The sequence below is a fragment of the Orbicella franksi genome, chromosome 5, assembly GCF_964199315.1.
Source record: "Orbicella franksi chromosome 5, jaOrbFran1.1, whole genome shotgun sequence".
Lineage (NCBI taxonomy): Eukaryota > Metazoa > Cnidaria > Anthozoa > Scleractinia > Merulinidae > Orbicella > Orbicella franksi.
The window spans coordinates 29,578,039-29,592,484 of record NC_138149.1 but is presented as its reverse complement, the minus strand read 5'-3'; the positions used below and the strand labels follow the sequence as shown (position 1 = coordinate 29,592,484).

The window sequence follows — 14,446 nt, the reverse complement described above, 5'->3', positions numbered from 1 at the left end:
AATTTTGATTTGAGTTTTGTAACTTTACGGTGAGGTGGTCTGTTTATGTTGTTTGGCCTTCTGTTTTGAGTTTCAATAATCTCAAGGTCCTCAAAATACACAAAACAAAAGAAAAATTATACTTCGGCTAACTTTTATAATCCTGGGTTAGCGATGACCGGCTTCCAAGCAACCCAGGCCTAGGCCTGGGGTCCGTTTCTCGAAGGTCCCGAAAAGTTTTCGCACCCGGAAAGCCGTTGCAAAATCTCAAACCTTATGATTACAAAGCTGTTTTATTCACATATTCTTAATATAAACAGAGGTTCCATTCCGTACAAGAAGTTTCAGGCGTTTACACCGCTCTGTCTTTAAATACCGATTAACTAAAAATGGTTTTACGGGCCCGAAAAGTTTCTAGGGCTTTCAAGAAACAGGCCCCTGTTTACAACAAGTTAACCTGACATGAGCCTGCGATCCAATCGAAAACCTGCACTTGGTCAGTGGTCAAATTCAAAGCAACACGTGACCTCGATGAGCTCTAAACTTGAGCCCGAAATATGGTAACGTAATACTGATCAGCAGACTCCTTGTTTTGACAGGTCTCAGTTGACGCGCCATAACATGGATGTCCAGTATCAAAAAAGGACGTTATAAACCAAGGTTGCATGTCTCTGTCAACCTATTAGCTGGAGCATGGCTGCCATCTTGCGCGACGCCGCCGTCGTCGTCGTGTGTACGCGTCCACGAGCAATACCGCTAGCCATGATAACCATGAGAAAATTGAATTCATGAGTTTCCTTGCTCCGCTTGGCAACCCTTCCGCTATAATAATAATTTTTAATTGGAGTAAATCACAAGGGACACAGAAAATACAAGTTGCGCGGCCAATTTTTGGCAACTTCTTGTATTCTTTTCGTTTCGATCTGCTGTCTGCATTTTTCATTCTGAGCAATTTCTAGTTTTCTGTCATTTCTGAGAAATCAGAGCAGCCCTTAGTGCTTAAATTGGTCTTGTTTTCATATTTCACAGTGTTTTAGTAGAACATTTATTAATTTACTGTGAAAAAGAAGCCAGATCTCCCTCTCAACTGGGGCAGATAATGGGTGCAAGATGCATGCAGCCGGGCTTCTAGGTCAGCGTTTTTTTTTTAAATTAAATATGGCAGACGAAGATTCACACAAGGTTAGCAAAATCTTTTTTTTTTTCCAAGCGATTATCCTCTTCACTATCTTCAATGCTATCATTTCGGAGTTTGGAGCATGTCTGGCTCAAAATAATGTGGCTCAGGAGCAGCCATAACCCAAAGTGGTTAAAGGGCTCTTCGGAAGCCATTTGGACAAAATCTCTCGGACGGAATGACGTCACGAAAACGCGGCCTGGCTGCTGAGTACTGTTCAAAATGGCGGCAACGATGTTCGAATTTTGGGTTTCTTTGGAGACGAATTTCACCAGGAAAACCTGTACTTTAGAGGCTGAAACTCACGGTGGAGTGGCTAAACTTGGTGCAAGGTTTTTACTAGCGTTGACAAAAAATATACGTTTTTTGGAGTGACCTTCTCCTTTAACTGTGAGCCTGGATCCTAGTTGCGATATCGTCCCAAGCTGGAAGTGCAAAGAAATCAGATTTTACTCGTTGGTAGATATTTGTATGATGTTATAAACTATGATTATTTGTCATGTGATCAGAGTTCATGAACATTTTAAATCGTTTTCAAACTAAATTAGGCTCATTCAATAGACTGTTTTTGATATATTAAAATTCAGCTGGGCAGTGTGGCCTAGAGGACACAAAAAAGGGAATTGAATGACATGATTGTTCATTTCTTTTGTTTGTGTCCTTTAGGCCTCACTATTAAGCTGAATTTTAATGTATCGAAAGTGACCTATTAGGAATTATTTATCGTCAAGAAGAGAACTTTTTGCTTATGGTATCCACCCAGATGACGAATGTATATGTTGTGGTAAAAAGGACTCAATCGACCATATTTTTACCGACCATGCTTTTGTAAAAGAAAATTTAAAAGAGATTATCAGTTGACAGAAGTCAGTTCAATCCGTCCATCGCAGAGAAACTGTTTGATGTTACTTCTGAACCATATGGAAAAAATATAACGAAGAAATTTAACTACACGCTGCTTTTCAGGAAATACTACAGCTACACTAAACATTTGCGTGCTGGCTCAATCCAAAAGTTATCCAAAAGCAGTGTTTAATTTTCTTCTTATATTCAGTGAATTTTTAAGTATAAGAAATTATATGTAGATCTAACGTTACTTAACTGTTTTTTGTATTGTCGAAATGAATAGTGGTTATTAATAGTAGAATTTAAAGCTAAAAATTATTGATTGTTCACTGTATAGTTATTGTAAGTAGATGAATGTTAAATCGATAATTACGAGATTGTAAATAATGAAGCTGAGAGAAATAATGGATAGAAAAAAAAAAAAAAAATACAGTACCTACAGTTTTTTATGCGTCTGTCCTCTTATTGATGATAAATTGCGTCATAACATTTTCAAAGTGGCTATGGAACCACGAGCCGCAGGCGAATGGTTCCGCAGTAAACTTTGACAATGTTATGACGAAATTTATCATCAATAAGAGGTCAAAAAACTGACGTCAGTTTGTTTTTTACAATAACAAGACCCCAGAATGGTCAAATGCCGGGAATAAACGAGGGAAAAGACGCCGTAAACTTGCCGTAAACAAAGACAAGTGAATTTTATTCAAAATGACGCGAGCATTGTCAATAGCTTTTCTCGCTTTTTGATTGGCTACTTAATAAAGTCAATAAAATCCCATTGGTTAAAAAGTTGACAGTTTGGCAGCTGAAAGTTGAACTGCTGAAAACTTGCTTAAATTAAAATTTTATCCGTCTGTGCTCTTATTGATGACAAAAATGAGCCAATCAGCGCGTGAGAAATTAGACAGTTATTGTAAAGTTATTGTAAAGTTATTTATCGCTGCCTCGCCAAAATATGTTAAAGCAAAAATTCGTTATTTCCTCATCAAATATTGAAACTTTAAGTTTTTGAAATTCATGATTAGAATTCAATATTTCGAAATTCATGACTTGGAAATTCAATTATGGCAATTCAGGATTTGGTAATTGATGGCTTGGAAATTCAAGATTTTCCACTTCAAGATTAGCAATTCCAGATTTGGCAATTCTAGATTTAGCCATTCAAGATTTGGCAATTCAAGTATGGCAATTCCAGATTTGGCAATTCTAGATTTAACCATTCAAGATTTGGCAATTCAAGACTGTCAATTCAAGACTTGGCCAGTCAAGATTTGGCCATTCAAGATTAGGCAATTCAAGATTTGGAAATAAAGATTTTGACAGTTAAGATTTGGAAGTTAAGACTTGGAGCTTCAATATTTGGTCGCCAAATATCGAAAACTCGATATTTGGAAATAGAAGACCAAATTCAAAATTACCTTGCAACATAAACTTGGGGTGATGCTGAATAGTTTTCTTTACTGGGTTAGTAAGCCTTGAAAAGTTTGTCATGTCATTGTAAGTTGAGAATCTCTGAATTTCCTCTTTCATTATAAACAATAAAGATTTTCTCGCAATAATATGTACTTTCGTTTTGACTTTTTTTTGACTATTCTGAATGGCGGATCCAAGATGGCCCCTGTTCCGAAGTTACTGAGAATATTTTTGAACGTGCTAAGTGCACACCATTTGTGGCCGGTTGAGGCAGCAAGCATTACACATCAGCAGAATACGGAAATTTCGAGCAGAATATGAGCAACATATTGCTTAGCCGGAAACTGTTTTAGTGTTAGTTTAGCAATTAAGAAAGGAGATAGTAACACTTATATTTAAGACGATGAACACGAAAGATAGAGAACTCAGCTCGAGTGTCACGAGTACCAAAATGCATGAGTTTTATTCCAGAAGCCTTACAGAAGCACCTGAATATCTACGTCGAGCAGAATTCGATAGGAATTATCAATTCTTTTACGAACCACGTATGGTCTAAATGTATATACCCGCAGGCATACGTTACTGACAGACAGACAGAAATACTCACAAACATTGAATTCACTGAGTTAGGCAAATTCGTTTTACCTACAGTCACTTATTAGTTGCTTTAAAAACCTCTTCAAAACATAGAAGAGTTATCTGTTTAGCAAACCTGGCCACATATTTTGACTTTTTAACGACTCTTAAAGGATGAATCATATTTAAAAATAAAAATATTTTTAAAACAAAGTTAATTGTGGCAAATACTTATGTTTGGGCGACATTGTTTTTAATTTCAAGAACGCAGATCGCGCATTTACTAATAGCGGAACATCAAAGTTCAAAGCCGCAAACAAATTAAATTTGTCGTTAAAAATGATTGATTCTTGGTGAGAATTCAATGATGTGGAAAAAGATTTAATCGCTTCATTTTTTTAGTCTGTTATTGTCTTGCAGCAGGATTTGGCAGGGGTCTCCGAGCATCGTTTATCACCGTTGATAGCTCCCTTATTAAGTCAATTAATAGAAATTATCAGATTATCAGATTTAACTCTCATGCCAGAAACGTTCTTTTTCGATGGCTGAGGAACGGCAGATGGGAAAAAGATCCTATTTTTTTGGTCCTCAACTATGAAGTTTTACCGCGTTTGAACAACAGAAAAGTGCCTAGCGCTTAATTGGAATTGCTGCCTTTGTTTCGCTCTTGTTTTGTCATAACAAAGAAATCGGTATTAAAGAAATTGTATAAACAGCTCATTATAATTTGTCGCCAATGGCAGTTAAATAATTTCACGCTTACTTGCTTTGTTCATAATTCGTCGATTATTCCCTTGTCGTGGGGGCGATAACCCAATATTTGCGATACTCTGCCACCATCCGCAATTATTTCAATCGCGCTTAATTAAAAAACGGCGGCTTGAGTGAGAGCTTTAATTACAAAATCTAATAAAACCGAAATGAGCCTACTCATTTGTGAACGAACTTCAATTAACTTATTCCATGCGTGTTTAATTATTGTCGGTAAACTTAACACGTTGACATGAATGTTATTTGGTTTACTTTATTGTAGCATAAAGACGACCCTGATCTATACAAACGAAATCACTCGCACCTCCATATTAAGAATTATAGGTCTTGTTTGACGAAAGAAACGACTGGAATAGATCGCCTTTCTAAAAGGCACGCTATTCTTCACTTAGCTTCTTTATAAATCGTCTTTGTTAAAGGCACCCCTTTCTTTGCTTTTCTTTTTTATCCTTATTTAACAAACGTTCTTTGCTTTAATCTTTTTTTTTTTTGGTGACTGTAACTACGCTAAAAGATATTTATTCTAAATTTGTTTCTCGCAAAGAAACCACTTAAGCATATTAACACGCAAAGGAACTACATCGTCTTTAAACTCGACCACTAGCGACGAATACTGTGATACATGAACAAGGGCCTTTTACCCTCGTGAAATTAGCAACTCATTTTTCTGCGATTCGTAAAAAGAAGAAAAAGTAGATATTTAGAACACAATCTTTTTAAAAGACCTCTAGACACGAAGATACAAATCACTGCTCGGTTATCAAATGCATGAAAACTGCACACGACAGCTGTAAATCTTTTTTCTCTACAAATCCGGCCCTTGCCTAAAATGGGGGTGGATTGAAGTTTGACGGTGGATACCCTCCAACAGACTGGTTCGGTGGAGTTATGCACATGGGTGTATGGTATATCGTGAAGGGTGATGGTTTAATATGACTGGCGTGAGTCATGGAGTTGTTGAAGAAATACTTAGGCCTGTGGTAAACCGGGTGTGAAGGGTACAGATAACCTTGAGCTGCTATGGCGTACTCCATCTCAGCGGCCAGCTTTCGCTTCCATTTTGTCCGACGGTTTTGAAACCATATCTTGATCTGCGTTTCTGTGAGCTTCAGCGTTTTCGAAAGCTCCATTCTGCGTGCCACACTGAGGTATTTGCTTCTCTGAAATTCACTCTCCAGGGCTTTGATTTGTTCGTTAGTGAAAGCAGTGCGTGGTCTTTTCTTTAACTCCGAACTCTGCTTTCGTTCAAGAGTATTGTCTTGCTTTAGCATTGGTGAGCCTGTAGGTATAAGACAAACCCTAGATGTCTTAGGAATTTGAAATTTTAAAAGCCCTTATATTCTGTGTTTTGCCTTTCATACTAAATTGGTCGTTTCTCCTTCAATTACCGCCTTCTTATTCATTCTCGCAGCCTTGCTTGGTTCTCTTTCAATTTAAAAAGCCGGAATAGTTTACACAGAAAGCTACTTGCGTAGCCTATAATTTAGCTTTCACTTAGTTAAATTCGCCAAATTACCCGTTCTCCGGGACAGCATAATATTTGGCATAAACAAAATATCAGCTCATTCACTCACAACAGATTTCAAATAAACATTTCTGAAAGGGCCAGCAAGCATCCTTTATCTAAACCTCGGGAGGGATCCAAGATACTTGAATTATCTATTGGGAACCGTTAACAAAGTACACGTGGTGTCTTCCAGCGGAAAGCGTCACTGTGCGTGCTGTGTATAACAAAACTGATCTTTTAGGCAGAAGTAAATGTCTTACTACCTTGTTAGGTGGACCATAATTGTTTTCAGGCATACCTGACGCGGGTCTAACACGCATACCATCGACGCGCGTCGGACAGAATCGACATCTTAATCACTCGAGAGTTAATAACTTTACACTGCTTTTTCCTCCAAAGCTCATGATTCGCCTATTGCATTGAAGCGAACAAATATCATGGAGCGAGAGGCGATCATTTGAAGAAACTCTCGAAATCTTGATGCGATAAGTTATTTCACCAGGTAGCATGTCTACATTCATTAACAAAAATGAGATCGATTAAATTCATAATATGACTAACGATGATTAAGCACTTTGCCCCTTGATTAAATTTGTGTCAGCGTCGATTTCCGCAAACATATGCTGCTTACCTTGAGCGAAGTTATCTTCGGAGTCTAATTCATCCGTTGCCTTTGCAACATGCTTCTCAGACTTTGTTGTCGTTTCGGAGTTCATTTCCGGCCAGCGCGTTTGAAAAGAAAACTTTCCTGTCGGTTCACACGGGTTCTTGTTTAGAATGTCTGCAATTGAAAAGCTTCCAGATTTAACTGACCGATATCCTGTGTTCCTATCCATGGCCTTCAAGCCCTTGTCAATTTAGTACGAGTATACGATAATAGACGAACCCCTAATCGCGGCTCTGTTTGTAAGAGTCTCCACTCGCTTCAAACGACAGCACAAGATGATAACATAACTTATTTCCCTCTTTAGTGGACCTCAGGGTTCAGTGTGCAGCGCGTGCCGGGTGTCGCGCGCCAACCAATGAAAAATCTGACGATTATTTAAATATTGTAATGAAGAAAAGTCCGCATAGAACAAAAGCCTGCAGACTGGTGTTATTCACGTCTTATACTTGAATTTATATCCATGAATAAAAGGAAACAGCCCTGGAGAAATCGCTAGATGTTGTCTTGTTTAAAAGTAGACCCAATGGTAGAGTATTTTTCACATGCAATCTGCTGTATTTGACAAATCACGACCAGCGGAAAGTCATTTGAGAACGAGGATAATCACGCTATTCGATAAACTCTAATTTTGAGACAATTCTTTTTTGGTTCAAAAAAGGGATGTTTACGGGTTTTTCTTCTAAATATATCTAAATACATCTGTAGAAACAAGACCTTCCCAAAGTGAATAGCTTGCTTAGCATGTATTTTGTCAAATTTCGCCTGAGGAAATGTATCAATGCATGTGAGAAAAGAAAGGATGCCAGAAGGGTCTTCTGCCAACATGCGCAATATAATTCACAGCAGGAAGCCACTGCTAAACACAAGAGTTTATTTCAGTTCGGTTTATTAAACACCGGCATGTAATTAGTCTGCAGTTAAGGGCGATCAACACATGTCAAAACGGAACTGCATGGCTGCTTAACCTCTTTGTTTTACAAGAGTTGTTTAGGTCTTCTTTTATCAGATGTTAATAACAGTATGATTTTAATATTTTACATCTGCAGAAAGGATATCATCAGTGTTAATAGTCTCTCAACAAACAACTTGGTCCCTTGCAATTCTAAAAGAAGACAAAAAGCCCCAGAAGGTGTTTCCGAATGTTCATATTTTGCATACTTTTTTTTCAGACAATGGCTTATTCTGTTTCCTAAATAGTCTTTTTTTGCACTTCTCAAGTTTTTTGATGCGTCGTCTTTTCAAAAAGGGAACTGCGGAAATTGATATTTTCTAAGCGAAAGAGGGTATTCGCGACCCAACTTTCTGAGTGTAAAATAAATCGTACTCGTTAAAGTGCGCGAGTTGCCGTCCACGGTTCTCTGCAAAAATTTATGACACTTATAACTGGTCCATGAAATGACTACATGTGATATATCACGGGTCTCTCAATTCAGAGCTAATGGGTAATGTCTTTGATTAGAGGCCTAATGTTAATACTGACTCAGCCCCACTTCTAAGAATTCATGCACAGCTACGCTGACTCAGTGCGAGATAAAGTAAAGCCTTGAAGCCGACCGGCTCATGGCTGCCGGAGCTTATCACGACTAGGAGTATTTCTACTCCCCCTGGACGGGATGCTAGTCCATCGCAGGTTACTCTCCCGTTATTTGTTAAGTTTCCCCAACAATTCGCCGGTACCCATTTATACTCCTGGGTAGAGAGAGGCATCGTGAGATTTAAGTGTCTTGCCCAAGAACACAACATAATGTCCCCGGCCAGGGCTCGAACCCGAACCGCTCGATCAGGAGTCGAGTGCTCAGTGCGAGATAGCACGCACTTTATGGTTCTGTCGAAATTAAGCTTGTGTAAACGTGAAGCATCAGAACTTATCGTTATCATTATCATATGGCTACGGCCCGGTTGTCTGAAAGCCTCCTCCAGTCCCTCCTATCTTTAGTGGGTCTTAACAAGTTTGATAGTCTAACGTGGTGACTGAAGCATACACTAGATCCCCTCATCGTCACTCGGACTAAGAAAAACTAGGCCTTCAGTCGCTTTTTGCAGTTCACTCTCGTTGATTTTTTGTTTCATTGAAACAGATCTTTTACGTGCCCCGAGGCACACCTGCCTTTTCTTAAAGCAGTCTACGGAATTTGGCAAGCCACAACAAAACGCCAGCGGGAATCATGGCTGATAATCATTTAAATTTTTCTCGCTACGCGAATGACACTAAACTCGCTTGGCTCTGTAAAAATAGAAACTTCTCTGCTTTTCACATAACTATACGATGATCTAATCTAGTGTTAGACGCAACATTTCTTGTCACTAACAAAAATCAAATCCAGTTTGTACCATTTTTATCTCCTTCCAAACTTGATTTGAAATAAAGGACGAGAGAACCAGAATTTTCATCCCCTGCAGAAATGGTTTACCAAAACGCTTTTATACAAGTCGCTTCCAAGTCGTTAATTGGGTAGATTGATTGTTGGTTATTCTATGCCTGTTTTGACTCAACACAAGTTCTTAAGCTCAACAACAGCGGGATCACACTGTTTGCCCAGTGGAAAGGATGAATGGCCTCTGAGAGGTGATAGATACGCAGCCGTTGTCGCACACAGCATGAGAAACTCTCGCTCAGCAGCCGACGAATTGGCACCGGTGAGCCGACGCGTTTATTTGCTTCGCTTCTAGTCAACACTATCTCAAAGGCCCGCAAATCAAAGAAAACATCTCGACAGGCAGGTGCTTAAGATGGTAGTAGATAAAATTGTAAGGTGAGTTGTGTAAACTATTTAACATTCGACAATATTTATAGTTTAAAAAAAGAAAGGACTGGATTCCACAAATAATCACGTGATTACCTTGAGGTTGATTGTTTTCACGATTTGGGTTTAGTTAGGAAACTGTGAGAGTATGTCGCGCTACGATTCAGCTGTTTGTCAGTATTGTTCAACTCAGTCATCCCATGAGGAATAAAAAGTGAGAATCGAACATTTAGGATTAGATGACCGTCTTGCGGGTGGACACCTTGACCAGCTTTAGGAATGCTACTTTGATGCTGACTAAATTGATCGGGGGCAGTAGTAGATGGAATGGGAAGAAGAAGAAGAAGATAGGAGGGGGGTGATAACCAGCGCTGTTATTAGCCGATTGACCTTTTCTAACTTTGTCAGTGATTATTAGTGAAAGCAGCCAAACAGTTAACTGTGCAACTGTATACACTTACTTTCGTAATCCTCTACGTCCCCTGTGGGACATAAGGCAACTGCGTATACCTGTCTGAAATTTTCCTGCGGTAACTTGGTTTGATTCATTGTACTTGGAAGTCAATGAGTCCATGGCTACTGTATTTTGACAGGCATATTCACCAAATTTGTAATTTTCTATTTTCGTAATAAATTTAGCTCTCATGCAGTCGTTTTCCCCTTTTTAGGACTTTTTATTGTGTTTTATTGTTTGAATTGGCTTCGAGGCATTTTGGTGGTTTTAAGACTTTGTCTGAAAAATGAATCCAATTAAGATGGCGGATCCAGGATGACGGCTGTTTGATCCACGAGCTTCCATGATATGACTTCACCGTCTCCTGTTGCTTATCTCAACAAAAGTTTTTTGGACCTACAATGAACCCTCCGAGTCTCATAATCTTTGCTTCAATATTCTGGACCTTACGGTGGAGGTGGGATTCCACGTCCACCGATCGCAGACGGTTGAAGTTGAAACTGGTCATGCAGAATAATGTTAATTTACAGAAAACTGTAAATAATGTATCCTAAATACCGTCAAATACTATGGCGATGGATGGTGAACAAGGTCAAACGAGATGAATATACACTTAAAATTACAAAATGTATCCTGATTTTCATCGACATTCTAACTTCTTTGTTGTTTTTGTTTTCTGTGTAGCTTTGCGAACAAATATTTGTATTTTGTGTTTTGGCTCCTGAACCTGTCCGACTCAATACGTTTTGATGTCTTCATTCTTGGAAGTTTGGGAGAACTCGAAAAGCTGTGGAAACATTAAAAAGTTCTCATTCTTTCAAACTTCTACGAGTGTTTCTATGACTCGATATAAACACGGTACATGTTTTCTATTTCTTATGTATTGAGACATTTCGAGGAGCAGCCGTGACTGTCTGAGAACACAAAACGGCCAGCAACGATAATCCCGCGTGCTCCTTGTGGCTTCCACTATATTTGCTTTGCATATTATGTCATTCATTTGTATTTCCAAACGTCATGTCATTCATTCTATCTCTCACGTTCTGTCACAGGATAAGATGAACTCAATAACTTGGCTTGATGGGTCTTAATATCTCAGTTGGTAGATAACTGCAGCGCTACACATACCATGCTCAAATTCATGCTCGAATCCTGCTGAAGCCCCGAAATCTTTGAAATTTTCAATTGCTTGAATGACGATCACGTCGGTGATGGTTGTCTCTTCACCATTACATCAAATTGATGTCGTCAGTACTGAACTATAATTTGGAATTTGAGTCTGAAAATAAAAGGAGAAGACTTAGGTTTAAAATTCCTTTTAAAATCGAGAAAAGATTTTGCTGCCTAGTCAGACAGACAAAAACTAGTTCCGAAAAGACTGGAAAGAAATCGTGCAATAGGTTTTGAAGGCATTGAGTTCAAGATTTAAGTTTCACGTCGTTGTAAGAAACGCACGCAAACGCAAATGTTGTAAGCGAAAACAAAGCAAGAAAAAATCATGAAAAAAGAGTCAATATTGAAGCTGCAGGGTTTACATAAATATCTAAACGTCTAGTTATATTTCTTTTTTGATATAGCCTACTCTTTCGCCAAAACTCAACATAATCTCAGAAATGATAAACTGACATTTTCTCCGGTACCTCTTCACGATTCAGTCGGCACGAGATTTGAAAATCGTCGCTTAAAATACCCTACTAGACTATACTACGAAACACTCGAATTCGAAATAAAATAGCTTCCAATGCATGGAATTAAATTGTTTTAAATTAAGATGCTTTTAGTGTTCCATATTCAAGTGTTTAGAACAGCTTTGCGGTCTTTTCGTGAACGGCTTTATACATGCTTTGAGCGTAGAATGGACAATGTGAACGTCCACAAAATTACATTCAGGTGTTAAATCACGTTAAATTAGTTGTTCTTAGCTGTCAAGGAGTAGTGAATAAATTTACATTCTTTTTCGTTTGGAGTTTTAAAGCTTGAGGTGCATTCTAAAATTTAGAATTTACCTTATAACTCATTCATTCACAACTCGGACCTCAAGAATGACCAAAAATATAAATATGTTTAAAACTGATGAATTTCATTAGTTTAAATAATTAACTATCCCCACTTTTCTTGTCTTTTTCAGGACTTTGGGGTTATACGAAATCATTGCTATCGCAATGTACTCCTTGCCTATATTCAGTAAAAACGGTCTTTTCTAAAAAGACACAACAACTTGTAACAAGTATACTTGATTCCTAAGCACGTCGTAAATTTGTTTTTATTTGTACATTTGTCTTTTTTTTCCGATTCTACATTTCCCTTGTCGATGCTGAAATTTTATCAATGTACGTTTTTTTGTAGATATTGCAAATAATAACAATCTGAAGAAATCTGAATCGTATTCAGTGGTGAATAAACTTGGAATTGTGAATTTCGCGAGACTAAAAACTGAAAAAAAAAGGCTTATCATCGGCTCTTGTTTCCAAACCTGATAAAATATTGCCACTCACTCACCACACAAAACAGCTCCTTCTCATGGCCGCTTTAGCCTTGATGTGGCCGCATATTAACATTCGGACCAGTTGGTCATATTTGTTCTGGAGGATTATCCACATAAAGTCAAATGGCTTTTGTAATATTTAAGCAGTTTCTTATTCTTGTAAAGAATTCTTCCAAGCCTGTTATTAAAATATTGGTGTATCTCACTTTTTTCCAAATGCGAAAATTCTTCTTTTTGTAGTCTTGTTTTTTTTTATATAATTTGGTAGGAACAACGAAAACTATCGTATTTCGAAACGTGACGCATATACGATGCGAAATAAAAGAAATATATCATTGGCACAAAGCACACTAGCAGGTCCCTGTTAATCACGTTACACGAAAACTTCGAGTGCGCTATTCTTATAAGGGGAAGATTGATTCGAGTTTAAAAAAAGTTATTATGCGGAAGAACTGAAAGCATAATGTCATTTTACTGCGAGGCATTTCCTGTTATTCAACAGTCTGTGGGTTCAGGTTCCTGACCAATCAGGAGAATTTACGTGTCCTAGGTGTAACTAAAAGTTATGTTATCTGTGACACGCGGCCCTTCCTGCGATCATCGTCATCCTGCGAACAGCTTCTTTTTCGCCAAGTCAAAAATTATTTGCTCACCGCCTCTCCAGTAACAGACCTACAGACTGTCCATATATTAGGTAGTTTGTTTTTACTTTTTTAAGGGTGGAGGATTTTTCATCCCCACCTATCCTGAGGAGATTTCAATAGGTTCAACGGTTTAGTTTCAAATAAAATAGTCATGCTCGGGACCATTTATCCCAAACAGCTGGGTATCATTCTTTTCCTACCTTTATGCTCCGCCAACTGGTGCGAAGCCTTGTGGAGCTCTTGATATATTAATTCTAAAAGCTATTTCGCACTAAAATTTTATTTTCATTTCTTTTTTTCTAATTGTTTAACTTCAAAAATAATCCAAGGGAAAAACTACTTTTTAACTGATTTGAGGTATTAGAAAAGTGATTATTTTATAGGAGCTGGTCGTCGAAGTCTTCAATAAATACTATTACCCACACTTAAGTTTGTAGCCAACAAGACCGAAAATAGAAAAAAAATAAGAGAATAACGCGTAAGGCCCGCGATTATAGCTGAAGTTGTATCAACACTAGAATGTACGTCATTGAGTATTGCATTTCCTATATCCTTTAAAGAGGAAACGGAAGAAGGCAAATTAAAACGTATTATGAAAAGTAAGGATGAAGATGATATGTAAGAGGAAATACCACAAGTTATTACGTTCGGGTACTTTTACTCGACTTGATTAGCGTAGAACATGCAATTATAAGTATAACCAATTAATTCTAACCAAAGAACGCAAAATGAAAGCTTTCAAAAGCGAGTACACTAGATAAATAGAAGACAGAAAAATGCACCATTACGAGAAACACTTCTCGTGCATAAAAATATATGTTTCAGAAAAGGATTATATATGGCTTTTATAGCCCTGATATCTGCCTTTGATATTCTGGTAATACCTTTTGCAGAACTTATTCGTCAAAATTGTCAGCAAATAAAAAAAAATGTATTTGTTATTATTTAGTCCGATTAAAAAATGTTTACGTTTTTATCATCCATGCTGTCCCCTAAGACAATACACAGTCAAGAATACGGTTCTAAGAAATTGTTAAAATAAGTGGAAAATATGGCAAAGTTGAATAATTTTCTTTGAAGAAACACAAATTATGCAATGAAAAACAAGGCTTGTAAAATATCAGGGCTACGATCAGAGAGTAATCTTTAAGATAAACAACGACCAGCCTGTATTGATAAAAGG

The 14,446-nt window shown here is 37.8% G+C and overlaps 1 protein-coding gene across 1 annotated transcript; it reads right to left on the bottom strand.

Annotated features, from left to right (window-relative positions):
• Positions 1-4,970: 4,970 nt before the first annotated feature.
• On the bottom strand, positions 4,971-7,194 carry LOC145487417 (homeobox protein MSH-A-like). The gene is made up of 2 exons (XM_081466192.1): positions 6,901-7,194; positions 4,971-6,041 (listed from the first exon to the last, which is right to left on the bottom strand). The coding sequence occupies exons 1-2, from the start codon at positions 7,103-7,105 to the stop codon at positions 5,587-5,589; spliced, it is 660 nt and encodes a 219-aa protein (XP_081322318.1). The 5' UTR covers positions 7,106-7,194; the 3' UTR covers positions 4,971-5,586.
• Positions 7,195-14,446: the final 7,252 nt, after the last annotated feature.

Excerpts from the sequence above, each read along its gene's own strand:
- LOC145487417 (XM_081466192.1), bottom strand. The coding sequence starts at position 7,105 with ATGGATAGGAACACAGGATATCGGTCAGTTAAATCTGGAAGCTTTTCA. Across the intron at positions 6,042-6,900 it reads CGAAGATAACTTCGCTCAAG|GCTCACCAATGCTAAAGCAA; the intron begins GTAAGCAGCATA and ends TTATACCTACAG.